This window comes from Nesoenas mayeri (assembly GCF_963082525.1).
Source record: "Nesoenas mayeri genome assembly, chromosome: Z".
Taxonomy (NCBI): Eukaryota; Metazoa; Chordata; class Aves; order Columbiformes; family Columbidae; genus Nesoenas; species Nesoenas mayeri.
In genome coordinates, this window is record NC_137542.1 from 674,051 (window position 1) to 701,916 (window position 27,866).

The window sequence follows — 27,866 nt, forward strand, 5'->3', positions numbered from 1 at the left end:
CAAGATGAGAAGAAGGAGAAGAAGAATGAAAAGGAGAAGAGAAGGAAAGAGGGAGAAAGAAGAGAAGGAGAAGAACAGGTAGAATGAGAATGAGAAGGAGGAGGAGGAGGACAAGGACGAGGAGAAGGAGAATAGAAGGAGAAGGAGGAGAAGGAAGAGAAAGGAAGAACGAGATGAGAAGAAGGAGAATAATAAGAAGGATGAGAAGAACAAGAAGAACTAAGAGGAGAAGAGAAGGAAAGAGAGAGAAAGAAGGAGAAGTAGTAGTAGAATGAGAAGGAGGAGGAGGAGAAGAAGAAGGAAAATGAGAAGGAGGAGAAGGGGACAAAGAAGGAGGAGGAGACGCAAAGGAGCAGCAGCAAAGGAGCCGCCGCCCCGCAGCGCGGGCCGCCCTGTCCCCCCCGGCCCGGCCCGCCCTGTCCCCCCGGCCCTGTCCCGCCCTGTCCCGCCCTGTCCCCCCGGCCCGGGCCGCCCTGTCCCGCCCTGTCCCCCCCGGCCCGGGCCGCCCTGTCCCGCCCTGTCCCCCCCGGCCCGGGCCGCCCTGTCCCGCCCTGTCCCCCCCGGCCCGGGCCGCCCTGTCCCGCCCCGTCCCGCCCTGTCCCGCCCTGTCCCCCCCGGCCCGGGCCGCCCTGTCCCGCCCCGTCCCGCCCTGTCCCGCCCTGTCCCGCCCTGTCCCCCCGGCCAGGGCCGCCCTGTCCCGCCCTGTCCCGCCCTGTCCCGCCCTGTCCCGCCCTGTCCCGCCCTGTCCCCCCGGCCCTGTCCCGCCCTGTCCCGCCCTGTCCTCCCGACCCGGGCCGCCCTGTCCCGCCCTGTCCCGCCCTGTCCCCCCCGGCCCGGGCCGCCCTGTCCCGCCCCGTCCCGCCCTGTCCCGCCCTGTCCCCCCGGCCCTGTCCCGCCCTGTCCCGCCCTGTCCCCCCGGCCAGGGCCGCCCTGTCCCGCCCTGTCCCGCCCTGTCCCGCCCTGTCCCCCCGGCGCTGTCCCGCCCTGTCCCGCCCTGTCCCCCCGGCGCTGTCCCGCCCTGTCCCACCCTGTCCCCCCGGCCCGGGCCGCCCTGTCCCGCCCTGTCCCCCCCGGCCAGGGCCGCCCTGTCCCGGCCTGTCCCGCCCTGTCCCCCCCGGCCAGGGCCGCCCTGTCCCGCCCTGTCCCCCCCGGCCAGGGCCGCCCTGTCCCGGCCTGTCCCGCCCTGTCCCCCCCGGCCCGGGCCGCCCTGTCCCGCCCTGTCCCCCCCGCCCTGTCCCGCCCTGTCCCGCCCCGTCCCCCCGGCCCCGGCGCAGCCGCGTTCTCCTCGCGTCACTTTCGCTTTCGCTCTCCGGGCGCGCGGCGGCAGCGCCGGGGCTGCGGGCGGGGGCGGCCGGTTCGGGGGCCCGGCGGTGGCAATGGCAGCGCGGCGGCGGCCCGGGAGGCCGGCGGCGGGGCCGGCGGCGCTGGTGTCCGCGGTGGCGCTGGTGTCCGCGGTGGCGCTGGTGTCCGCGGTGGCGCTGGTGTCCGCGGTGGCGCTGGCGGCGCTGGCGGCCGCGGCGGGGGCGGGGGCGCCCGGCGGCCCGTTCCCCTGGGACGCGGTGCGGCTGCCCCCGCACGTGGAGCCGCTGCGGTACCACCTGCTCCTCCACCCCAACCTGAGCACGCTGAGCTTCGCGGGCCGCGCCGACATCGAGCTGCGGGTCGCCCGGCCGGCCGACGCCATCGTCCTGCACGCCAAGGGGCTGCGGGTGGCGGCGGCGGCCGTGGCGCTCGGCGGGGCCGCCCCGGCGCGGCCGCTGCGGGTGCTGGAGCGGCGGGACCGCGAGCAGCTGGCGCTGCTGCCCGCGCAGCCCCTGCGGCCCGGGAACCACACCCTGAGCCTGGAGTACCGGGCCGACCTCTCCGACAGCTTCCGCGGCTTCTACCGGAGCACGTACCGCACCCGCGACGGGGAGCTCAGGTGCGGTGGGTGTTACAGCAGATACGGCGCGTTCCTGGGGCAGGTGGGGGTGGGACAGGCTGCCCAGGGCGGTGCTGGGTCACCGTCCCTGCAGGGCTGGACAGGCGGACATGAGGTTCTCAGGACACGGGGCAGGGACAGGGTGGGAATGGGTGGACTCGGTGACCTTGAGGTGCGTTTGCAACCAAAACGATTCTGTGATTCTGTTAAATGCAGCCACGTGGAGTATCTGTTTCAAGAAAGTGCTGCCACCTCTCAGTTTTCTGTGTCCCAGGCTACTCTGGTGGTAGGTCGGGCAGCACCTCACAGCCCACGGATTGTGTGGTGGGGCTCCTGCCTCTGGCTTTGCTGGGTCTGAGTCCACCAAAGCATCCACTGATTCACAGAACCACAGATGGTTTGTGTCGCAGGGCCCTCCCCAGCTCCCCATTCCCCTGCCATGACAGGGACATCTTCACCAGCTCAGGGTGCTCAGAGCCCGTCCAGCCTGGCCTGGGGTGTCTCAGGGATGGTTCATCCACCCCCTCTCTGGGTACCTGGCACAGGCTCTCACCACCCTCAGGGCAACAATTCCTTCCTCATGTCCGGCCTGAATCTCCCTCCTTTAGTTTAACCCATCACCCCTTGTCCTGTCACAACAGGCCCTGATCAAAAGTCTGTCCCGTCTTTCTCATGGGCCCCTTTTAAGCACTGAAAGGTGCACTAAGGTGTCCTGAAGCTTCTGTTCTCCAGCTGAACAGCCCAGCTCTGTCACCTGTCCCCAGCAGAGCTGTTCCAGCCTCGGGTCATTCCTGGGGCTCCTCTGGCCCCTCTCCAGCAGCTCCATGTGTGTCTGTGCTGAGGTTCCCCGGGTCGTGGTGGAACAGCCGGGGCCTCGTCCCCCGCAGCCCCCCAGGGCACTTCGGTCGGGCTTCATTTGGCGCCTCAGTTGCCACCACAGGCTGAGAAATGGTAATCGGTCCTTGACATGCAGAAGTTTTTGGTAGTACCGTTAGTTATTTTGTAAATTTGAAATTACCTGTTCTCACACTAAAGGGGTGAATGTTGTGATGTGAAGGTGTGTGACCAAACCCCTTTGTCCCCCCATTTAGAGTGCTTGCAGCAACACAGTTCGAGCCGACGGCGGCGCGGATGGCCTTCCCGTGCTTCGACGAGCCGGCCTTTAAAGCCACGTTCTCGGTTAAGATCAGGAGGGAGCCGAAGCACCTCGCGCTGTCCAACATGCCCATTGTAGGTGGAACTTTGAACCATGTGCTGTTGGTTGATGGTCTCTGAAACTGAAAGCACAAGCAGAACAGAACATCCAGACTGGCGCTGGACATCACCTCAGTTCTCTCAGGAGAGCGTGGTGCTGCTGTCTTGACACAAAGCTAAGAAGAAGTTAAGATAATGACGTGTTGTGTGGGTTCCTGCTGCTCGGCAGAGGTGTGAGAATGAGCAGCACAACGCAGTCTCCATAGTGCCTGTTTTACTTAGGAAATGCTTTCCATGTTGACCGTAGATTTTAAGATCAATGATGATACATATATATATGAATAAATACACAATTCATGTGTATTAATTTGTCAGATAAGCAGCTCCTTCTCTGTGAAAAAGTACTTTACACTTCAAAAAAACATCTGAGTCAAAGTGCCATGTGTGTAATCTCTGCAGATACTGTTTGTGATTACAAATACTAAGTATATAGGGTTAATCGTGTTTTGTACTTTGATCTTGCTTTGGGTGTAGGAGATTGTTCATAATTTCTTCTGTACTGTTAGTTGCTGGTTTGCAAGGAAAATAACCTTTATAAATCAGGGGACAGCACCCCCAAAACTCCTTCCACAGGTACATTGTAGATCAATGCATAAAGTAGTGATTAAGGAGTGGGTGCTAAACACGTTCCAGGTCTGAATTAGGTAGCTAAGGCTCTGTGTAACCAGGAGCGGACAAGTGAGGCCTCCAACACGCGACTCGTTTTACGCTGAACTAGATATTTGTGGTAACTGAGCCACAATTTGGGGGAGTTCACGTCTCTTGTGTAACAACGGCTGCTGGGATTTATACAGCTGCTAATCAGATGAAATCGTGTGAGATTAATTGGATCTTTTTAGACTGAGAAGAAACAGAACCGTTGTTGGTCCCCACAGGTTGTGCTGCTGGGATAATCTATGCTTGTTTTTAGGTGAAGTCTGTGAATTTGACGCCCTGGCTCGTTGAAGACCATTTTGATACGACGGTCAAGATGAGTACGTACCTCGTGGCCTTCATCGTTTCGGATTTTAAATCCATCAGCAAAACCACCAGTCATGGAGTTAAGGTAACTCAGTCTCATCTTCTCACAGCTCTTTAGTATTTAAGTCTGTGTCAATACATAACGATTTACTTTTCAGTTAAATCATTTGATTTATATATCTTGACATTTTACAGGAACGAAAGGAGAGAAAGAAATTGGTTTTGTAATTAGATGATTAGTTTGCATTCTGACCTCTATTAATTTCAAAAGCTTTGGTAACAGGCTTGCAAATAACATAACACAGCATAACACACGACACAACACACAACACATAACATAACACAACACATAACATAACACAACACATAACATAACACAACACATAACACAACACATAACATAACACAACACATAACATAACACAACGCATAACATAACACAACGCATAACATAACACAACACATAACATAACACAACACATAACACAACACAACACATAACACAACACAACACATAACACAACACAACACATAACACAACACATAACATAACACAACACATAACATAACACAACACATAACATAACACAACATAACATATAACACAACACATCATAACATAACACATAACACATAATGTAACACATTAACATAACACATAACACATCATAACACAACACATAACGTAACACATTAACATAACACATAACATAACCTAACACAACACATAACATAACACATAACATAACCTAACACATAACATACTGGTAACATAGTTTGTTTCATGTAATTAAGGCAAATGAAATACAGTTTTAATGAAGCATCAGCACTAAAATGCACCCGTTACCAGTTGAACAATTCTGACGTGATAGGGGTGGAAATTGCAGGAGCTTTCTCGGGGCATCGTGGTTCTGCTGGGTAACTTCTAAAACTTGCATTCCCAATTCCGATGGCGTTTCTCTTCAAATGCGTCACTAACCGCTGTGTGGGGGGAGCCGGGCGCGCTCGGTGCCCGCTGTGCGGCCGCGGGCGCCCGCGTGGCGCGCGGGCTGCGCCGGCTGAGGCGCTGCCGTGTCCGCTGCAGGTGTCCGTGTACGCGGCGCCCGACAAGATCCACCAGGCTGGCTACGCCCTGGACGCCGCGGTGAAGCTCCTGGACTTCTACGAGGATTACTTCAGCATTCCGTACCCGCTGCCCAAACAGGGTGAGTGTTAAACAACAGAGTCCGTTCAAGAGCCTTGCTGAGCACGGCGAGTAAAATCATTGGCACAAAGTCAGTGGTTTAGGGTATTGAGACAGCGCCAAGTTAGGCTCATAGGCTTTTAGACTGGCTGGTTCAGAGGACTGAAGGACGTTTTGAGGAACTCCACTGGGAACTGGAACTCCCATCTTCTGTACAGAGCTTTTTAAAATATGTTTTTGCCAATATATGTAAGGGAGCCGTTGGGAGTGTGAGTGATGTGTGCCTGTGCGGTCGGGAGGTGGGATGAGCGAGCGGGTTCTCTGTTCAATAAAATGATACTAGTGCTCTGGTGTTCTGGTTTTATTGCTTTTCCTTTTTATTTTCTGTTCCAGACTTGGCAGCTATTCCCGATTTCCAGTCTGGCGCCATGGAAAACTGGGGGCTGACCACATACCGGGAATCCGCATTGTTGTACGACCCCGAGCAGTCCTCGGCGTCCTCTAAGCTGTGGATCACTATGGTCATAGCCCACGAGCTGGCTCACCAGGTCAGGTCTGGGCAAGAACGGGGGATTTGGGTGGCCTGCAGAGGGGTCGGGGCTGATGGATCCTCTGTGGGACGGGCATTTTGGGGCTATAACATGAAAATAGCAGCTTTGCTGAGCATGCGTATCAGGGCTCTAAACAAAAACGTGTTCAGCTCCGCAGCTCCGGTGCTGTGGGGACTTTGCACCATTGCCAGCCCTTGAAATGAATTACACGCCACCAAAATAGGCACGTAGAACTTTGGGAAGGCAAGCTGTTTCACAGGTGGCTTCTTTACAAGTTTTAATGGAACATGCGTGGAAGCCGCTGCTTTAGTGAATTACCATTAAAATGAGAAATGAAATGGGGAGAGGCTCAAGCAAGCTGTATCTATAAAAAGGTTCCTTAGAGGACAATAACATGCTGTAAATGTGGTTTCAGCAGCAGCTCTTGTCGTAAATCGTGTGTTTAATTTCAGAAGCTCTCTTTTTCTCCTTTTTTCGCAGTGGTTTGGCAACCTCGTTACCATGGAGTGGTGGAACGACCTGTGGTTAAACGAGGGGTTTGCCAAGTTCATGGAGTTTGTGTCGGTCCGTGTCACCCACCCAGAGCTGGCAGTTGTAAGCACCTGCTACCGGACTTTTATTTTATAACCGTCTTCTAATTCCACTAATTAATAAGGTTAAAGATCAAGCAGATTTGTGCTGTGAAACACTTTAAAACTTCTCTTTGAGGTGATATCTGAAGGGTAGGAATGTTGATTTAACTATATGTACCTATTTTCAGGAGCTTATGACAGAAGGCAATGATCGCAGTGAAAGCGTATTCTTTTTTTAAAAAGACATCTAGACTTCCAAAAATGTAAAGAAATTATTTTATCTTATTTCTTCAAATAGGGTTGGACTTGAACACACTAAAATCCTTCTACTAGCTTAGCAGAAGTCTGATATATGAAATTTATTCCAAAGTGAGATGAACAATGCATCTGGGCAGAGTTTCCCCATAGCACTACGGTGGTGTGATAGTAGTGCAATTCACCGTATTTTCCTTTTTAATTAGTTTTATGATTATTGAGCACCCTGCCATCAGACTGTGCGAATGTGCACGTATCTTTGTGGACCTATTTTTTAAGTCTCACTAGCTCGACTATTTCAGTTCAGAACACTGGAACTCACTTGGCTGTCTGCGTTATTGTTTTGGTCTTTTTATGCTCCGGACTAAGAAGAAATATACGTTTTGCTTTCTTTGTACAATTTAAAGATCATGCAGAATAGGCTGAAAAGTGAATGAATAGGGATTCAGTGCAGAACTGAGTAGTGATATTTGGTTTTGCCTTCTCTCAGGAAGACCATTTCTTGAGGAGGTGTTTTGATGCCATGGAAGTGGATGCATTAGATTCGTCACATCCCATCTCTACTCCTGTGGAAGATCCAGCTCAAATCTTAGAAATGTTTGATGATGTTTCTTATGAGAAGGTAAAGCACATAAGTGCTGTTGGTTTCACTATTGTACTGCGTGCACTCTGCGGTTGTGTTGCACTGATGTCACCCCACATGTAAGGTGTCCCTGGCACGTGGTGTTAGTGGTTTTGTGACCTGCGTTGCCCCTTGTCCGGAACACCTGGGTGGATTCAAACCACAGTTGCCTTTTGCATTTCTAAAATGAAGGAGCCTTTACTTCTTCTGTTTGTTCTGTGTCAGTTTAGCCTTAAACCTTTTTTTTTAGGTTCTTAACCCAAGGAGCATTTTTCACTGGAGCATTATATGGTGCTGGCTTGTATAGTAATTAAAAAAATAACATAACTTAATCAGTAATATTTTTAAGAGTAATGATGACAAAAAACGAGAGTACTATGTAAAACTAGATGATTTTTTAACCAGAGCGCCATACAAAAGTGAACTGTTGTGTAGATTAGTGGCATGAGATTCTTCTGAAACAATTATCTTGCCAGATAAGGAGACGTTTTGGAAACACGTTGTTGCTTTTTTTTCAGGGATCTTGTATATTAAATATGCTGAGGGACTACCTGACTGCTGATGTGTTCAAAGCCGGACTTGTGCAGTACCTGCAGAAATACAGCTACAAGAATACGAGAAATGCAGACCTGTGGAACAGCATGACGAATGCAAGTGTTCCTTATTATGTTATTTTTTTCAAATTTCTTAACTTCTCGTGAATAGCGCGTCTATTACTGGAGACTGTGACCAGTCCTTCTGCTTATGGCATCAAACAGAGATGACCAAAACCTGTTTTTCCCTTTCAGATTTGCCCTACAGTGGGTACTTACAAAAATGAGCTAGAAGGTGGTGGTTTCTGCAGAAGCCAACAGTCGCCATCAGCTGCAGTAAGTGTCTGGTTTTTCACCCATCGGTATTTGGGAGTGTGACGGGTGCCTGTGCCTTCTCACGTTGTTACTGTTCTGTGCCGTGGCATCAATATGTGCACCTTCCAAAAGCCTCATTTGCCACTTGAGTGCAGCTCTGGGGAGAGCGTAGGTTTCTTCAGCCCCGTTAGAAATCTGTTTTCCCTGAGACTGGACGGAAATCCTGCTCCTGCACCCAGGGCTGGTTGAAAAGCATCAGCACTCCAAGAGATCACAGAGTCATGTAACCGCGGAGTGGTTCGGGTTGAAGGGACCTCCACAGCCCATCCCAGGGGTTTCTAAAACACTTTTGTTCCTCTTATCACAAGAACAAGACGAAAAATCAGTCAACAGGATGGATCGAGCCAGCAGGAGGTGGCGGTGGCTTTGGTCACCGAATCACAGAGGGTTTGTGTCGCAGGGCCCTCCCCAGCTCCCCATTCCCCTGCCATGACAGGGACATCTGCACCAGCTCAGGGTGCTCAGAGCCCGTCCAGCCTGGCCTGGGGTGTCTCAGGGATGGTTCACCCACCACCTCTCTGGGTACCTGGCACAGGCTCTCACCACCCGCAGGACAACAATTCCTTCCTCATGTCCGGCCTGAATCTCCCTCCTTTAGTTTAAACCATCAGCCCTTGTCCTGTCACAACAGGCCCTGCTCTAAAGTCTGTCCCATCTTTCTCATGGGCCCCTTTTAAGCACTGAAAGGTGCACTAAGGTGTCCTGGAGCTTCTCTTCTCCAGCTGAACACCCACAGCTTTACAGCAGCTTGCGCAGAGCTCCTACACACCCCTTTCCATTCACCGTCAGTGTCCTCCCACCTTCCTCCTCTTCTTACGTTGTCTTCCTCCCTGCCCGCCGACCAGCACTGGACGAAGGGAGCGGCTCTGGACGTGCGGGCGATGATGGACACGTGGACGCTGCAGAAGGGCTTTCCCCTGGTGACCGTGACGCTGAGAGGGAGGAACGTCCACCTGCAGCAGGAGCGCTACGTGAAAGGGGACGGTTCTGCCTCCTCCGCAGGGTGAGAACAAGGGGAGATCTCACACAAACAGAAATGCCCCTGTGGCCGATGGTGGTGGACAATGGGAGATATTGCTGCTGTTTGTTGAGCTCCCTGGGCTGTCTGGCTGTGAGTCTTTCCCCCTGTAGCCCAGGGTTGGTGGGAGTTGTGGGTGACACTCCATGCCTGGCCGGGCTGCAGCAGCGGTGGAGTCCGGGTGACTGGGTGATGGGGTGTCTCTGTGTCTGTGTGTCCATGTGAACTGGGTGTCTGGGTGTCTCTATGTCTGTGTGTCCGAGTGAACTGGGTGACGGGGTATCTCTGTGTCTGTGTGTCTTGGGTGTCCAGGTGAACTGGGGTCTGGGTCAGTGGGTAAACTGGGTGTCCGGGTGTCTGCATCTGGGTGACAGGGTGTCCAGGTGACGGAGTGAGCTGGGTGATTGGGTGACTGGGTGAACTGGGTGTCTGAGTGAGGGGGTGTCAGTGTGACTGGGTGTCCAAGTGAGGGGGTGTTAGTGTGACTGGGTGTCAGGGTGAATATGTGTTGGGGTGACTGGGTGTCAGTGTGATTTGGTGTCAGGGTAACTAGGTGTCGGGGTGACTGGGTGAACTGGGTGACTGTGTGCCAGGGTGACTGGGTGTCAATGTGATTTGGTATGAGTGTGACTGGGTGTCGGGGTGACTGGGTGTCGGGGTGACTGTGTGTCAGTGTGACTGAGTGTCAGGGTGTCAGTGTGACTGGGTGTTGGGGTGACTGTGTGCCAGGATGACTGGGTGTCAATGTGATTTGGTATCAGTGTGACTGGGTGTCGGGGTGACTGTGTGTCAGTGTGACTGAGTGTCAGGGTGTCAGGGTGTCAGTGTGACTGGGTGTTGGGGTGACTGTGTATCAGGGTGGCTGGGTGTCAATGTGATTTGGTGTCAGTGTGACTGGGTGTTGGGGTGACTGGGTGTCAGGGTGTCGGGGTGACTGGTTGTCAGGGTGACTGGGTGTCAGGGTGACTGAGTGTCAAGGTGATTGGGTGTCAGAGTGTCGGGGTAACTGGGTGTTGGGGTGACTGGGTGTCAGTGTGACTGGGTGCCAGGGTGTATGGGTGTCAGGGTGTCAGGGTGATTGGGTGACTGGGTGTCAGTGTGATTGGGTGTCAGTGTGATTGGGTGTCAGGGTGTTGGGGTGTCAGGGTGTCGGGGTGACTGGGTGTCAGTCTGACTGGGTGTCAGTCTGACTGGGTGTCAGGGTGTCGGGGTGACTGGGTGTCAGTCTGACTGGGTGTCAGTCTGACTGGGTGTCAGGGTGTCGGGGTGACTGGGTGTCGGGGTGACTGGGTGTCAGGGTGTCGGGGTGTCAGGGTGTCGGGGTGACTGGGTGTCAGTGTGACGGGGTGCCAGCGGTGGTTGTGTGGCTGTGCGCACTGGGTGACGCGGTGCTGCAGGCCCGCTGGCAGCACCGGGCTGTGAGGTCACGCTGTCGCGGCTGCCGTGGCCGTGGCGCCGGGGGACGCTGGCGGGAGCCGTCGGGTGATCCGGCCCCGCTGCGGCCGGAGCTGCGAGTGCCGCGCTGTGGGGCTGTGGGTGACAGATCCGCGGTGCTGGACCGGGACACGCTGCGGGAGCTGTCACAGAGTCCTGTCGTTAATCAGACCACTTCTGTTTTGCAACAGATACTTGTGGCACATTCCACTGACCTACATTACCAGTAAATCCAACCAGGTCCAGAGATTTTTGATGACAACTAAAGCAGGTAACTGGGTGACTAATTTATTTAAAGTTTGTTTGCAAGCCTTTTGGTTTTGTGTGGTTTTTTTTCAGGATGGGGAGTTAGAGGTATGAATATCAGAGAAGCACATTTTTGTCAGCTCATTAATATCACTGTAACCATCTCTTAAATATACGCATAAACCATGTTGTTGTGTTCCTTACATCACTGAGATGGGAGTAACAGCATTATTTGGTATAGTATTAGTATGTGTTTGAATCACTAAGAAAAATGTGAGTAATGTTTTTGTTTCCAGATGTCATTATCCTTCCAGAAGAGGTGGAGTGGGTTAAATTCAACGTGGACATGAACGGGTATTACATTGTGCACTATGAGGATGACGGATGGGATCGTCTCATTAACCTTTTGAAAGAGAACCACACGGTGATTAGCAGCAATGACAGAGCAAGTCTCGTTAACAACGCATTCCAGCTCGTGAGGTATGGCCTTCTGTCCACGTCTGAGAAAACACAAACTGTGTTTATGAGGATGTACCACCGAGGAAGTGTTGGTAATCTATATAGTATTCGTTAAATGTGTTAAATAGAGCATATTTTCTTGTCCATGGCAGCGTAAAGCTGGGATTTATCTTGATTGCAGCGGGTTTATCTAAGCGTGTTTAGTGACTCATGTCGTGTCCCATACACACACGCTAATGGAATCTGCTGTTGTGATGCACTAAGGTAACATTTTTGCACCTGTAAAGATGCCGGTGCCATTTGTCAGCTGGAAACAAGGCTGTGACAGCCACGAACGTGACGTGATTGCGACGCGTTGGTCGTGGTTCTGCGGTGCTGTGACTTACAGTGCTCTGCAAGCCGGGGCAGGGAGCTGAACCACCCGCGGCCGTCACTGCTGTCTGAGTGTTGTCCCAAAACAGGGTTCGACCCGCTGTGCGCACCAGTGAGCAAGTACAGCACACAGGGACGAGGTGTTGTTTATTACAGGGTTGTGTAAGTCTGGATGCTGGAATAAAGCCGGCACAACAGCAAGAAGAGTAACAGCCATTATACACTAAATCTTATCCCTATGTTCACACCATAAAGAGCCACTTGGTTACACATTTGCATATTGCATTATGTAATCCTTTATCATATAATGAGCAACGTTCAGCTAGAGGACACTTGATCCAACAGTCCTGAGGTGTGTTAAAGTAGGACCGCACTGATTGTGCGGCTTCAGAATGTCTGAAGCTGCAAGGTCGGTGCTGTCTGTAGTTGTGAGCAGGAGTTTGCAAGTCTTTGTGATATGAGCAGACCAGCCTAAAACTGAAATGATTTATATATCTTTATGTTAGCAATCGCAGACAGGATTAATTCCTGTAAGCGATGACAATGTGAGCGCACGGCATTCGAGAACAATGGGGCTGGGGAGAGCTGAAGACAATTGCGATCGGGTGAGCGTGAGGTGTCAGCCTGCAGGGCCGTGTCAGCAGCGCCCGCCGAGACCTTTGTTTGGAGAGCAGAAGGAAGGTCTTTCCAGTTTCAAAAGAGGAGAGTGAAGAACGATTGCTCAGCGTGTTGAAGGAGCTTGGGATGGAAAGAGCAGTGGGACCGAGAGATGCAAACTGGGTTACACAGGGTCCGTTTGCAATCGGCCATGGGGACGGGTGTTTTGAGGCAGGTGAATAAGGAGAAAACGAGAACGGGTGCAGGGAGCTGATGTGGAGAGGATGCAGAAAAAAGGTTTGGCACCAGGATGAAGAAATGCACGAGGAGAGTGGGAAAGGATGTCTTGCGTTTTCTGTTCGCTCTCAGTGAATGAGTGAGATGTTCCTGGGAGAGGAAGGACGGTGTGCAGCCGGGTAACGCAGCAGGCGGGCTGCAGCGCTCGGGTTTGCTGCGGGATAAATATCTGCGTGTCGAGGCAGAAAGGTGCTGCAGGGAAGCTATCTCAGCCCTTGGATTCCTTTTGTGTGTGTGGTTTGTAGAGAAAACAGAAAGTGGGGAGAGCGCGACAGAGACAAGGAGTGTGGGGAAACCTCAGCGTGTGAGAGGTGGGGGAAAGGTGGGTCTTTACCGGTCATTCCCCTACACCCCATTTCTTAGCTCCGAGATTAGTTATTAGGCTTCATAGTGTATGTAGCTCCTCAGCCACATTTCATTTCAAAAAGCAAAGTTAAAAGGGATTTGGAGCTACCTTTAAGGCTTTCTTATTGGTACAGATTTCTGAAAAACGTTTGGCTTGGATTGTGCTTGAAAGTTTGCCTTTTAAGTTTCACCATAACTTGTTTTATCCCCTTTCTTCTGCTTCCTTAGAATAAAAAAATTGTCAATTTCCAAAGCTTTTGATTTGACTTTATACCTGAAACACGAGCAACAAATCATGCCCGTGCTCCAGGGGCTGAGCGAGCTGATCCCCGTGTACAGGCTGATGGAGAGGAGGGGTGCGGACGGCACAGAGAAACACCTGCAGGTAACGTTTTGAACGTCCGGAACGTCCTAACTCTGCCCGTACCCCGTGAAACACACTTTAGTGTATCTCTTGGTTGTCCCCTAACTTTAGGAGTACATAGTCAACCTGTTCAAGGAGCTGATTGACGGTCAGTCGTGGAGCGACGAGGGGTCGGCGTCGGCGCGGCTGCTGAGGAGCTCGCTGCTGCTGTTCGCCTGTGTGCACCGGTACCCGCCCTGCGTGCGCCGCGCCGCCGAGCTCTTCACCGAGTGGCAGAAATCCGACGGGACCCTCAGGTTTGTCCTGTAGCAGCTTCCATTTTCTCTGACACACTGTTTAATTACACTGGAGTTAATCTATGAGAAGAGGTAAACTTCAGGCCTTTCCGTGCTCCCAAGTTAAGCCTTCGTAACGTTGGTATCTCGCGCTTCGCATCTGCAGCGCCTCCAGAGTGTGGTGTGTGACCCTGGGGAGACCACACCTGGAACCTTGTGTCCAGCTGTGGCCCCTCAGCTCCAGCAGGACAGGGAACTGCTGCAGAGAGTCCAGCGCAGCCACCAAGATGCTGCAGGGAGTGGAGCATCTCCCGTGTGAGGAAAGGCTGAGGGAGCTGGGGCTCTGGAGCTGGACAAGAGGACACTGAGGGGGGACTCATTCCTGGGGATCAATATGGAAAGGGGCAGTGTCAGGAGGATGGAGCCAGGCTCTGCTGGTGACAACCAGTGACAGGACAAGGGGCAATGGGTGCAAACTGGAACACAAGAGGTTCCACTGAAAGAGGAGAAGCAACTTGTTGGGGTGAGGGTGGCAGAGCCTGGCCCAGGCTGCCCAGGGGGTTGTGGAGTCTCCTTCTGTGCAGACATTCCAACCCGCCTGGACACCTTCCTGTGTAACCTCATCTGGGTGTTCCTGCTCCATGGGGGGATTGCACTGGATGAGCTTTACAGGGCCCTTCAGCCCCTCACATTCTGGGGTTCTGTGTGCAAACGGTGCTGCACAGCTGGGGCTGTAAGGATGTCCTGAAAAGGGAAAGTAACGTGTTCCCTCATTTATCTGCCTGAAGATCGACCTGTGCCTGCTGTAAAAATAGGTAACTGCTGCTCTTGAACTTCACCTGATTTTTGTTCCTCATTGTGATGTAAGAACTCGCTGAAACATCCTCCAGAATGTGTCTGCGAGGTGGTTCTGGGCAGGTCAAAGAACATAGCGGTGTCTGACCGGGCACAGCAAGGGAACAAATATACAAAAATAAACAGAGGAACGGTGAGTCCAGAACTTCTGGAACTCATTTCCAAGGCAGGAGCAGGACTGAGGTGCAGCCGGAGTGTTTAACTGTTTCCCAGCCACGGGGATCACTTTCCAGCACCCCCAAGGACAAGTGTTTTAATGAAGTGTCAGCTCTGACTGTTGATGTGTGACAGTGTCATTGCCGCATGTCCCGTGTTCTCCCGAGCCCGCCGCGCGTGACCGGGTGCTGCCTCCCCGCAGGCTGCCGGCGGACGTGCGGAGTGCCGTGTACGCCGTGGGCGCGCAGACGCCGCGCGGCTGGGAGTTCCTGCTCGGCAAGTACCGGCTGCACGCCTTCCACCTGGAGAAAAACAACATCGAGTTCGCGCTGAGCCTGACGGAGCGCCAGGACGAGCTGCGGTGGTGAGCAGCGCACGGGGCAGGAACGCGCTGGGGGAATCGGTGACACCGAAACAGAAAACAGAATTATTCAGAGCCTTGTCTCATAGGCTTTGAATTTAATGGTATATAAAATGCTTTATAGAGTTAATATGGCCAGAGGAAGCAGCTGCACCTTTCCAATTTTTTGTTTTGGTGCCCGGGGTCAATGTGCTCAGAATTCGCAGCAGCAAATTAGGACGAAATACAACTTAAATTTGAGAAAAAACTTCTTCTCAGTAAGGGTGACAGAGCCTGGCCCAGGCTGCCCAGGGGGTTGTGGAGTCTCCTTCTCTGGAGACATTCAAGACCCACCTGGACATGTTCCTGTGCGACCTCACCTGGGCGTTCCTGCTCCAGCAGGGGGATTGGACTGGATGATCTTTTGAGGTCCCTTCCAATCCCAAACATACTGTGATACTGTGATACAATAAAACAGCCATTCAGTACCTGATCTTCGCTTGGCAGACACTTCTTTAGTTATTCTGGTTACAGGTGCATATACTGTTTGTTTCTCATAGAAATCTGAGGTTTCCTGGTGCGAAGGGAGCTGAGCAGCACCAGGGTTCCTGAGGCTGCCCAGTGACTGTCACCGTGATGTGACGGGACGGGACGGACGTGGCGAGGGGCGCGTGTGGAACTGCAGCGCCCGCGGCAGCGCCGTGTCGGGATGTGGGGACGTGGGGACGCGAACTCGGCACGGCGACGCGTCCGTTTGTCCGCAGGTCTGAACTTCAGTTCCTGTTGTTGATTCCAGGTTGATGGATCAAGGTCTGCGTGGCGACATCATAAGAACTCAGGATCTTCCGCACATTATTATATATGTTGCCAGAAACCCTTCTGGCTATCATCTGGCTTGGGAGTTTTTGAAAGAAAATTGGGAGAAAATTGTAGAAAAGTAAGGAACATAAGTTGTTTTACTGCTCTCTCTGCCCCATTTTACTCTAAAACTCTACAAAACCAGACATTCTCTGAGTGTGGGTGTTTCCTTTTGCCAGGTTTGAGCTTGGGTCGAACTCCATAGCAGGAATTGTTGCGGGGGTGACGAGTCGGTACTCGACAAGGTCACATCTTGCACAGGTAAGACGTTCAGATCCCGGTTAAAACAAATAGCTGTAGCGTTAATTAAATGAAAATTTGGAATGAATGCTAGTGCGGTAAAGCATGACGGGTCGTGAAGAGTTGGGGTCGGATCCTGCGTTTTCCTTGAGAAGGGTTGTGCTGGGAGGAGTTGGGTCACCGTGCACGAGCAGCTCAGTGCTGGGCAGGCCCCTGTTCGGCCGCTGCGGTGTCCGTGGTGCACCCGCTGCCATTGATATTTGCTACCAAGTCTGGAAAACAGCGAGAAGAGGAGAGGAGAGGAGAGAAGAGGAAGAGAAGAGAAAGGAGAAGAAAGAGAAGAAGAAAGGAGAAGAGGAGAGGAGAGAGAAGAGAAGAGAAGAGAAGAGAAGAGAAGAGAAGAGAAGAGAAGAGGAGAGAAGAGGAGAGAAGAGGAGAGAAGAGAAGAGAAGAGAAGAGAAGAGAAGAGAAGAGAAGAGAGAAGAGAGAGAAGAGAAGAGAGAGAAGAGAGAAGAGAAGAAGAGAAGAGAAGAGGAGAAGAGAAGAAGAGAAGAAGAGAGAAGAGAAGAGAGAAGAGAGAGAAGAGAAGAGAAGAGAGAGAAGAGAGAAGAGGAGAAGAGAAGAGAGAAGAGAAGAGAGAGGAGAGGAGAGAAGAGAAGAGAAGAGAAGAGAAGAGAAGAGAAGAGAAGAGAAGAGAAGAGAAGAGAAGAGAAGAGAAGAGAAGAAGAGAGAGAAAGAGAAGAAACGACGAGAGAGAAGCGTTTTTACTGAGCTGAGAAAATGCTGAAGGACAGGGAGAAATACAGCACTGTTCTGAATCTTCTGTTCTGGGATAACTCTCCGTGCTCCTGGGTGTCACACGTGATAATCATTTTATCTGCGTGTTCCAGTCCCTGTCGATGGTAAACACCCCGGGCCGGCGGACGTGCGGGTCTGGTGACGGTGGCATCTTAGAAGCTGCTGCTTTTGCTGCCCGTTTAAAATTTTCAGCTTTAGGGCAAAACGCAGCCAGAAGTGATGCAGCTACGTTAAGTATAAAATGAAGGACCACAGAATGTCATTCTCGTGTTCACGTTAAACCCGCGCGCTTGCGGCGCAGGGACCGCAGGGACGTGTCTCTGTCCGCCCCACGTGCGGCCGCGTCTCCCGTGGGGACTCACACCAGGTCAGCGTGAGGCTGCGGGAACATCCAGCAACTGCCTTCGTATGATGCGCTTGTATTGTACTTTGTGATCTCATATCAAAGCCACCAAATTATCAGAAAATGATGCAATTTGTACAATATGTGCGGTCACCGTATCTTTTGAAATATCTGCCATTAATCTGCCATTAACACCAACTCACGTCTGAGGTTGTGTGGAGTTTCCGCCCCATTCTTGGGGTGCGGGGTGGGTTTGGGTGTCATGAACGTCTTGCTGGGTTTCCGTGCACCCAGGAGATGCTGCAGCTTCATCAGCTGCTATTTCATGTCTTTTTTGTCAACAGGTGAAAGAATTCTTCGGTTCTGCGGGGGAGAAGAGCGCGCAGCTCCGCTGTGTGCAGCAGGCGATCGAGACCATTGAGGACAACATCGAATGGATGGACAGAAACTTCGAGGAAGTCAAAGCGTGGCTGCAAAACAACCACCTGTAAATTAGGGCACCTCGCTTGTCTTTGTCGGAAACAATCGAAAAGCGCTGAGAAGCTGCAGAAGCTCAGGGACGAGGGGCAGCTGGGCTGTGTGAATCGGTTCATTTGTACGGAGCCGTGCGCCGGGCTGCTGCTCCTGCTTGTGCTTTGCTTGGACACGTTGACGCCTTTCGCTGATCTCTCACCAGGGGACATTTTTTGAGAGAAAAGGGACGTTGCTCATCAAGCTGACGCGATGGGGACACTGGAAAGAAATAATCGTCTTCTGCAAGACAACCCGAGAAACGTTGCACCAGCGCAGCCGACCCATCGGTGCCGTCCCGCAGAGCTGCCGCAGCCGCCTGCGGTTCATCTCCGCGGGACAATCGTCTTCACAAACACGCAGCTCAGATCGTCACGTAATTAAAAACAAACCCCAGGTATCCACCGTGATTAAAACGGCGTCTGTGGTGAACAACCCCAGTGACTGGGGGTTTATTCCCAAGGTGATTGCGGTGTCCCCGGCGTCCCCAGACGTCACCGTGTCCCCGGCGCTGCCCGGCGCCTCATCCTGGGCTCCGTCTGCACTGGAATCGCTCTTGTGCTTTGCATTTCCAGGAAACAAGAATGTACATTTTGTGTGGGAAAAATAATAAAGTTGGTGGGTTTAACTTTAAGTGGTTTAAATGGGAGTTTTTGCTTTTAATTGTCCCTATTTCACCTGATTGAAATGCAACTCTTGCCACACGTATTAATTGGTGTTAAAAGGACAGACATGATGGTCCTTACACTTCACATGTAGGGCAATCATTAAGAACTGTAAGCCAGTTGCTCTAGGAAGAGAAATTATCAAGTTGTTTATATCGTTCTCAGAAGGGAAAGTTGATTCAGGAGGTGACGCTGGAACCTTGGAGGGTGGTGCGTTTGGTTTGGTTTGCTCTTTTTGTTTTGTTGTTGTTTTCTGTTTGTATTTTTTGTTGGTGGTGGAGGGTGTGACTGACTCTCTCTGTTTACCTCTGTTTGCCTTTTATTGCTGTACCGAACTTTTCTTGCAGAACAAAGTCCATGCGATATCCCCGTTCTGAGTCCCCAGTGTCCCTGCTCCTCCGGCCGCGCCGGTGACACAAGTCCCGGGTTTGTTTCCTCCGTGGTTCTGACCCGTCTCATTGTTCTCACCAACCAGAAACTGTAACAAATCGGGGAAAAACGGGTAAAAATCTGGAGCTGACCACAAGCCTGTGCCGGTGCTTTGGTCTCCAGCTACACCCCTCGCTGCCCAAGGGGAGCAGCCGCGGGGGCTCGGAAATGCTGTCAGTGCTGCTGCCGGGGGGAAAGCGGCCGCATCACAGAAAACACCGTTTGCTTTTGTCCATCACACACGAGGCGTTTTGTGCCCCGAACTCGCCGGCCTGTGCATCTTCTGCTGTTCCTGCATTGCTGGTTCTTGCTTTGAACTGTTCAGAGCTGACTGTGCAATTTAACCAATAATTGTTTACATGATTCCAGATAGAGAATTTGTCTCTTTTTCGCACATCGTTTTGCTGTTGTGAGCAGTAATTCGCGTTACTGTTTTCTGCTTTGTCTTCAGTTTCTCAACTCTGGTGAAAATTCGGTGTTATTCCTGGTACAGCATGGACCCCCCTTGCCCTCACCCCTCCCTTTTTAATCAATTTTTAATTGAGAAAGCATCAATTAACCAGTGTCCAGCCGCCCTGCGGCTGTCTCAGCAGAGCGAAGGGAGCTCTACAACATGGGCGTTGAGGTGTCATTAATTCCACACTAAATCTCACCGATTGAGCCGTATGAAGTGACACTAACAAACACTTCATAGGTCGCTCGCTGTGACAGAAGTGTCCGGACTGAGCGGCGAAGCGCGCGGGTCCGCGGCCGCTGCCCGGGGACGGGTTCATCGCTGCACACCGGACACGCAACACAAGAATCCAACGGGAATTTTTGAGCAAAATAATCGCCTCCTTTCTCAAAACTCTTGTGCTTACGGCAAATGTTTCAGCTGCTTCCCTGCACCGTGGAGCCCACGCGTTAAATCTGGTCCTGGTCAATGGCGATACGGCTTCGAAAGGGGAAAAGTGCGGCAGCAGGACCTCGATGAGGTTGTGAGACCTCCGCGAAGCGTCACCGACAGGCACCGCACAGGGACTTTTTAAACACATCTTAGTTTTAATGCACCAATGTTTGAGTTTTCTTTAGCAATTGCTAGGGTTGCTTTTGTCTTACAACAGCCAGGTATCAGCGGTAATAAACGGAAAGTTAAGCACATCGTCATGCATTCTTAAAACCTTTATTAGTGTGACACAGGTTCTCGGTACAGACTGCGAAGGACAGTCGGAAGTCTAAATATCCCCAATTATGTCTCCGGGCTGTCCCTGCGGCGCTGCAGGGGCTCTGGTGCTGCAGGGGCTCTGGTGCTGCAGGGGTGCTGGTGCTGCAGGGGCTCTGGTGCGGCAGTGCAGCTCTGGTTCTACAGCGCGACTCTGGTTCTACAGCGCGGCTCTGGTTCTACAGCGCGGCTCTGGTTCTACAGCGTGGCTCTGGTTCTACAGCGCGACTCTGGTTCTACAGCGCAGCTCTGGTTCTACAGTGCGGCTCTGGTTCCACAGCGTGGGTCTGGTTCTACAGTGCAGCTCTGGTTCTACAGCGTGGGTCTGGTTCTACAGCGCGGCTTTGGTTCTACAGCGCAGCTCTGGTTCTACAGCACGGCTTTGGTTCTACAGCGCGGGTCTGGTTCTACAGTGTGGGTCTGGTTCTACAGCACGGCTTTTGTTCTACAGCGCGGCTTTGGTTCTACAGTGTGGCTCTGGTTCTACAGCGCGGGTCTGGTTCTACAGCGCGGCTCTGGTTCTACAGCACGGCTTTTGTTCTACAGCGCGGCTTTGGTTCTACAGTGTGGCTCTGGTTCTACAGCGCGGGTCTGGTTCTACAGCACGGCTTTGGTTCTACAGTGCAGCTCTGGTTCTACAGCGCGGCTCTGATTCTACAGTGCGGCTTTTGTTCTACAGCACGGCTCTGGTTCTAGAGCGCGGTTCTGGTTCTACAGTCGGCGTGGGCCGCGTGTGAACAACAGCGAGGCGGAGCGGGTGTGCGAGGCACGGAAAGAACACGTGCCAGGTGTGGAAAGGGCAGGTACCATGTGTGAAAAGCACAGGTGCGATGTGTGAAAACACGGGTGTAATTTGTGATAAGCACATGTACCACATGCGAAAAGCACACGTGCAGTGTGTGAAAAGCACAGGTACCGTGTGTGAAAAGCACAGGTGCGGTGGGTGGAAGCACGGGTGTGATGATGGGTGGAAGCACGGGTGTGATGATGAGTGGAAGCACGGGTGTGATGATGAGTGGAAGCATGGGTGCGATGGGTGGAAGCATGGGTGTGATGATGGGTGGAATCATGGGTGTGATGATGGGTGGAAGCACGGGTGTGATGAGTGGAATCACGGGTGTGATGGGCGGAAGCATGGGTGCGATGGGTGGAAGCATGGGTGTGATGATGGGCGGAAGCATGGGTGTGGCAGGTGGAAGCACGGGTGCGATGGGTGGAAGCATGGGTGTGATGGGTGGAAGCACGGGTGTGACGGGTGGAAGCACGGGTGTGATGATGAGTGGAATCACGGGTGTGATGGGTGGAAGCACGGGTGCCGTGTGTGAAAAGCTGGGTGCGATGGGTGGAAGGCCATGACGCGTGGAAGCCGCTCTGCAGAGCGACAGATGGAGCCCCGTGCCGGCACACGTGACTTTGCTCCAGCAGCCCCCTCTGCAGCAACAGGGGCAGAAACGAGTAGAAACAGTGCAAAATTAGAAAATTAAAAAAGTGCACCTGTCGACCTGAACTTCCCTTCGGTCTCTGCGAAGGCTCCTCCTCCATCTCCCTCCTGTGACGGTAACGGTGTCACTGTTACACCAGGATTGTACTTTGTTCAGTCCAGGACACTCCTTAAAATTATATAACAGTAGATACAAATGGAAATAAGAAACCAAAGCGACCTAAATCCTTATCTGGTGCTTGTGTTGTTTTAACTACAGCTCAGGCAGCATCCGAGACACCTGTTTCATTTCTAGACGCGCTTGTCGAAGCGGTTAATCCCCAGTTTCTCGCTCTTTATCTACCCACAGGTTTCCCACCAGGTCCTGGCTCGAGGAAAGGCCACTCGGCCAGGCTGACGGTCACCAAAGCTCGTTACATTCCACAATACTTAAGGCGTTTGCTGCAACACTGAAAATGCGAGCACGCACAAATTCCTCAGAGATCTACAGGCACTACGTGAAGATTATGTGCAAAAGTCCGCAGGTCTTTTCTTCTTTTTGGCATTGCTATTCATTTATGAAATATATTTCTCGCAAATATAAAGCATTCTTTCTCTCTGAAAACTGAAGAAAATTACAAAAAAAGTCAAAGTATAGGAGTATAACAAAATGAATGGCGAGGGAAAAAATAACCTTAATCTACTACCAGGAAAAAAGAAAATGTGAAAAGAGTCCCGCAAGTATCACTGTACAAAAACACCCAGAATAACCATCAGCTTTTGTTCTTCGGAAATCATTATCCACCAACAGAAAGAAGACGTTTTACATGATGCGCCAAGACCCTGGGGAAACAAAAAGATAAACAGTTACAGTGCTTGTTCTCTTCAGTTTGGAACAGCGTTGGGAGCGGGACACCCGCGGGTTCGGTGTTGGAACAGCGTCGGGAGCAGGACACCCGCGGGTTGGGTGTTGGAACAGCGTCGGGAGCAGGACACCCGCGGGTTGGGTGTTGGAACAGCGTTGGGAGCAGGACACCCGCGGGTTGGGTGTTGGAACAGCGTCGGGAGCAGGACACCTGCGGGTTGGGTGTTGGAACAGCGTCGGGAGTGGGACACCCGCAGGTTTGGTGTTGGAACAGCGTCGGGAGCTGTTGGTTTCGGTCTTCATTACCCAGCAAAACAGCCTACCAGGGAAGCTGTATGTCGTGCTTTGGAACCCTCAGTTACATGAACCTGAAGGAATTTTGCTACACAGAGTAATTCTGTACTAATAGTGTGAAAAGGTCTGTGGAAAAAGAAGTAAGGCCCAGGATTCACTACAGTGGAGTTCACAGACATTCCAGGTGTTGTGTCTAACAGCACCGCTAACCACGTCTGTGTTTAGCTAAGACTGTCAACAAAACTCAGCTCTAATAACAACTCATTCATTGTCTTTGTGGTAGTTCACTGAATAAAGAAATCTCACCTAATAATGTTCAATGTTTAGCTCGTTTTCTGCTTCTCAGATTTGCTGCCGGAGGACTGTCCCCTTCCCTAAGGAGAAACAGGAGACCGTAAGCAACGGTGAACCAAGCTGAAATCAGAAATAAAGCTGCGAGACACCCACCAGAAGCCACAGTTCAGACGTAAGTACGATCTGCAGCTGAAATAATGGAAGTTCAGCAGCAGGATGTGTAACTTCTATAGTGTATATATTTTCACTTCCCCACCATCGCTTTGTTTCGGGAGCTGTGGTGACCCCTGCACACCCCATTCCTCAACATCCTTTTCCCCACCCCGTGACCCAGCACAACTCAGAACATTAACAGCTACGTCCTCGTGTAGGCAGCTCAAGAGCTCCCCCAGTTTTACGCTGAAGCTGTAGGACAGTTCTGCTGTTACACTGGAGGTGTGTGTCGCAATTTCATAATCAGGAAAAATCCCATCATTGAAACGTGACACATGGAATTCCCGGAGCAGACGCTATCACCCGATTCAGCACTCTGCCCGCACGTGTCCTGCCAAAGAACAGCGCGATGGGAGGTTTCATCCTTTCCCAATATTTTGTGTATTACTGGATGACAAAAGCCCACCAACCTTTTTTTTTTTCTGTTTAAAGACAGGAAAAAACTTGCCTTTTTTCCCATCAAATTCACTCTGCATACTTATTTACGAATCCATGTGTCCCGTCCCAGCCGATGGGATGAGGGATGAGTTAACTCCAGACGCAATGCGCCCTGGCTCAACAGATGAGACCAGGTGTGAGTTAACTCTGGGTTAATTCTGCGCCGTTATGTGAAGTGAACGACAGACAATCACCTCCGGGGTCCAATTCAATTGTGAGTTTTACTAAAAGTACTTGTTGGAATATTGGTTACAGCGAATGGTGACTTGGCAGAAGTATAACAGAACTTATCAACACATTAACAGCGAAAGTCCTACTGCTTCTGGCTGAACTAGTTTTGCCACAATGTTTTCAGCCTTATCCTTATCAATACTCAACAACATGTAGGTTTTAATTCCTTTTTAGAAGATAAATGATGACAACTGGATAAAAGGGTGTGTGGTTGAAGGAGTGCATTCTAACCGCTGTCAGAAAGCTGTTATTTAGCACAAAGATGGGATCTCAGGCAGCTGTCAGCATGGGAACCGACACTTGGATCAGCAGCCACAGCGAGCAAGGAGCCTGTGAGCCCAGCCCCTCCGGAACGCCACGCTCTCTCCAAAATACGTATTTTAGTGCCCATTTATTTAAAATTTTCCTTGAAACAGCCAGGTGCTCTTATGTACACACTTACAAAAATGGACTGAGTTCAACCTATTGATGTAAAACTCTCCCCAAAGTAATATCCACGTAATATGAACCCGAAATCCAGCTGCCCATCCTTCATGTTCACAGTGTACGGCAACCAGACTGTCCGTGTTATAAAATCACATCCCTACCGTTTTAGGGTCCTTGGGTTTTCCTTTGTCCTTCGGGGTTGGTTTCGTGGTGACGGTTTCCTTTCCACTTTTGTCCTACACTCCAAAGAAAAGAATAATTACAGTTACAAACAGAACAGAGGGTTGACGGCTCCTGCTGCGGCATCTGTGGTGTTTCAGATGCGGCTGGTCCGGCAGGACAGTGCTCGGTGCAGGACACACGGACGGAATCGCAGAAAGGCAGGATATGGAGCTTAGTTTAGCACCAGAAAGCACAAAAAATCTGGTATATACAGGCAGATTTTGTATTTACTAAAAAGCAATAATGCTGCAGCAGAAGATTAAGCTCCAAAGTCCATAACCACACAGACAGTTAAAACATGAACAGCCTGACCCTGTGCCAGGGCCCCGGCAGAGACACAGCCACCAGCATTTGAACGTCGGTTTCAAAGCTGCTGCTTCTCTGTACCCCGGAGGGGAACAGTGTAAGAGCACAGATAATCATAATAAAGCATTTTACATATGGACAAACTTATAATTTGCTCCTTGCATAAGCTTCGGGAAGATACTGCACAATTTCGCTCAGGAACAGGCTATACTTCCACACCTCTGTCTGCCCAAGCAACTTAATGTTTTACTGCTAATATACTGGTTTGGTCAAAGACCAAATATCTTGTAAACTGGTTGTCACTGCTTAAAAGAATGGTCCTGTCTGCCATTGCTAACCTAACGATATATAAATCATTTCAGTTTTAGGTCCGTCTGCTCATATAACAAAGACCAGAGTGACTGGCAAACTCTGCTCACAACTACAGACAGCACCGACCTTGCAGCTTCAGACGTTTTGAAGCCGCACAATTAGCTGAGTCTGGCTTAAGCACATCTCGAGACTGTTGGATCAAGTGTCCTTTGGCTGAATGTCGCTCATTATACACTAAAAGGATTATGTAATGCAATGCGCAAATGGTGTGAACACCGGGATAAGATTTTGTATATGTGGCCTTTCACTGTTCCTGCTGTTGTGCCGGCTTTATTCCAGCACCCAGACTTGCGCAACTCTGTAATAAACAACATCTCGTCTCTGTGTGCTAAATTTGGCTCATTTGTATGCACACTGGGTAAAGAACCCTGTTTTGGGATAACACTAGGGCACAGGGTAGAACACAACACACAGACGATAATTAGTACCATCCCCGTGTTAATGACCTCCAGATTTAGCACCTTGCGCTGCTTAGCTCATTTCATATGGCCTCGCATGTGCAGCGCTTTGCTGGGAAAAGTCTGACAGGTGCTTGCCAGCTGCATTTAAGATGATTTAATGACAAATAAACGCTCTATTTGTCATTACGAGACCTCTCCAGCCCATTCCTTCTTCATCTTTCTGGCCAGTTCTACTATCTTCCCTAAGACACCTGAAATTCCTACTCCTTTCTCCCTGCAACACTCCTGGAACTGTTCCTCACTTCCAGCCTACAGCTACTGCCAGGCAGCACGTGAGTCACTGAACGGAGATTTCTCTGCCTCTCTACATGTTCTGGATACTCTGGTCTGTTAACAAACCGTTACCACAGTTCCCTGCTCCACTCACTGTCTGACCCCAGCAGAACTCCCTAAATACCACAAACCTTCCTCCTTCCAAATATTCAGCGCACAGCAAGACACCTCAGACTCACACTACGGTAGCAAGACAATCACGACACCTGGAGAGCGTCTTCCAAAGGGTAGCTGCTGCAAATAAAAGCGAGGAACCTTCTTGGAGCAGCAAAAAACTGTTATTGTTTGCAAGTTATTAGCAGAAAATGTCCTACCTTTGAGTGCTTTGGTGTGGCAGGAGCCTTCGCTGAAGCATCGAAGTCCCCCGATAGGGCATCGATAGCTGCAGAGTCATCCGCAGGCTTCTGCAATGATTGTAATTCTGAAGTCACACAACACGCAACACTTCCCAGCGTCACATTAATGTTTCCGGAATTTATGTCTGCTTTAATTATCACTTTCTTAAAAGAAAACACACTTGGGCTCTATGCGTATGTAAGAACAGAGATGTCTGCTTGAGGTTTCCAAAACACACCATTTCTTTGAATACTGGACCTGAACATTCACAGTGCAGTTGTGCATAAACACTGTATTTATTGTGCAGAGTGACTCTCCACAACAGTTTTACTGTCCATGCTGTCACTATTACCTACTGCATTCAATGGCATTTATGAGAACTCACAGTGAATCACACCTTGAGCCTACAACAAAGCTACTTCCAATAAAAGATCAGAGCGGTATGAAACAAAGAGCAGAAATATGATAAATGTCACCTTTTCTTCTTTGTGTTTCGCATCATCCTTTGCTGTCGGCTTTACTGGTTTACCCTTGGGAAGAAGAAAGATTACATTGTCATTTTGAAATGGTCGAATAATTGTGAGACACATGTACGCACGTTCGACATTGGGAGTTTACAGATTACTAAAAAAGCTGAACCAATCTGAACCGATTTCTTTATTCCTCACGCTATTTACTCAAAAGTCAGTTCACAACGTGTTTTCATGCTCTGTTACTCCAACTACATCTGCGATATCATCTTTGTGCTGTCAGAGTCTACTGGAGAAACAGCCTCATGCAGAGAAGATCAAACCACAGCGCGCAGGGAAAACACTGCGGTGATATCGCCGTGTTCACCTTGTCCCCACGCGTGGCACGAGACCACGTGGAATGGAAAGGCACTATTGCCACAGCCCGCAGGCTCCTCCTGTTTAACAGCCCCCCACAAAGCCACGCTGCTCACAGGGAGACACTACTTTTTCACCTGGTTTTCCAGAGCACCTAAAACACCGTGTAACTGGAATTAACACTGCTAAACCTCTACAATGTTAACAGCTGCCGGGTGGTTCAACGTGATTTATTTGTTTAGATTGGCCAATTTAAAAATGGGAAAAAAAAAAATCCCACAATATTTTCTGTTTCAATTAAATGCATGCAAGGATATACAAAGCTACGCTAAGTATAGGATATGTACATGTTTGACTCTAATACATAAACGTAGGACACACGCTCACTCATTCCCCATTCTCCCCATAATTCCAAAGCGGACAGATGGCTCACGTGCACAGTTTCCGTACAAAGGAACAAAGGTACAAAGGAACAAAGCTCTTCCGCACCTGCTCCCCCGACTCCAGCAGTTTTCGGTAGTCGGGAGGGATCGTCTCCTCTCTTTCTCCAAGTTTGTCTCTGTGTTCGGACTTAGCCTTTTCCTGAAAGCATCCAGGTTTTGAACAGCTTTAACGATTTTGTTAGAAATATTAGCCAACAGTAAGTCACAGCGCTCATTAAACTCACGGCAAACATCTTTTTGAGTTTAACATTTTAAAAATACCAGAGAGATCTCATTTATTCATTTCACCATTGAATGTGTTTCATGCCTGAAGGTTTTAAAAATTACTAGCTGTCAAGAAGAGCACACATTTAATAAGCTGGATGTATATATACACAGCAGTACACCAGCACAAAAACCTGAAATTATATCAACTTT

General features: G+C 50.8%; 2 protein-coding genes across 2 annotated transcripts in view; one reads left to right on the forward strand and one right to left on the reverse strand.

Annotated features, from left to right (window-relative positions):
- Positions 1–1,350: 1,350 nt before the first annotated feature.
- On the forward strand, positions 1,351–18,359 carry ERAP1 (endoplasmic reticulum aminopeptidase 1). Its single transcript, XM_080363055.1, has 18 exons — positions 1,351–1,921; positions 3,013–3,151; positions 4,086–4,220; positions 5,220–5,340; positions 5,712–5,866; positions 6,350–6,463; positions 7,187–7,318; positions 7,837–7,968; positions 8,107–8,187; positions 9,072–9,229; positions 10,870–10,949; positions 11,221–11,404; positions 13,223–13,379; positions 13,470–13,654; positions 14,847–15,008; positions 15,781–15,921; positions 16,022–16,103; positions 17,568–18,359. Exons 1-18 carry the CDS (start codon positions 1,377–1,379, stop codon positions 17,712–17,714), a joined length of 2,850 nt encoding a protein of 949 aa, XP_080219181.1. The 5' UTR covers positions 1,351–1,376; the 3' UTR covers positions 17,715–18,359.
- Positions 18,360–22,110: 3,751 nt separating this feature from the next.
- Positions 22,111–27,866, reverse strand: part of CAST (calpastatin) — a gene marked incomplete at its 5' end in the record, with an annotated part of 58,891 nt that continues 53,135 nt past the window's right edge. Inside the window, 6 exons of the mRNA XM_080362176.1 lie at positions 22,111–22,291; positions 22,914–22,981; positions 24,371–24,445; positions 26,158–26,247; positions 26,656–26,709; positions 27,496–27,588. Coding sequence (XP_080218302.1) covers positions 22,931–22,981; positions 24,371–24,445; positions 26,158–26,247; positions 26,656–26,709; positions 27,496–27,588 — 363 coding nt within the window. The 3' untranslated portion in view covers positions 22,111–22,291; positions 22,914–22,930. The remainder of the gene's footprint in view (positions 22,292–22,913; positions 22,982–24,370; positions 24,446–26,157; positions 26,248–26,655; positions 26,710–27,495; positions 27,589–27,866) is intronic.

Coding starts and splice junctions, on each gene's coding strand:
- ERAP1 (XM_080363055.1), top strand. CDS start 1,377: ATGGCAGCGCGGCGGCGGCCCGGGAGGCCGGCGGCGGGGCCGGCGGCG. Junction 3,152..4,085: donor CGCTGTCCAACATGCCCATT/GTAGGTGGAACT, acceptor GCTTGTTTTTAG/GTGAAGTCTGTGAATTTGAC. Junction 6,464..7,186: donor CCCACCCAGAGCTGGCAGTT/GTAAGCACCTGC, acceptor GCCTTCTCTCAG/GAAGACCATTTCTTGAGGAG.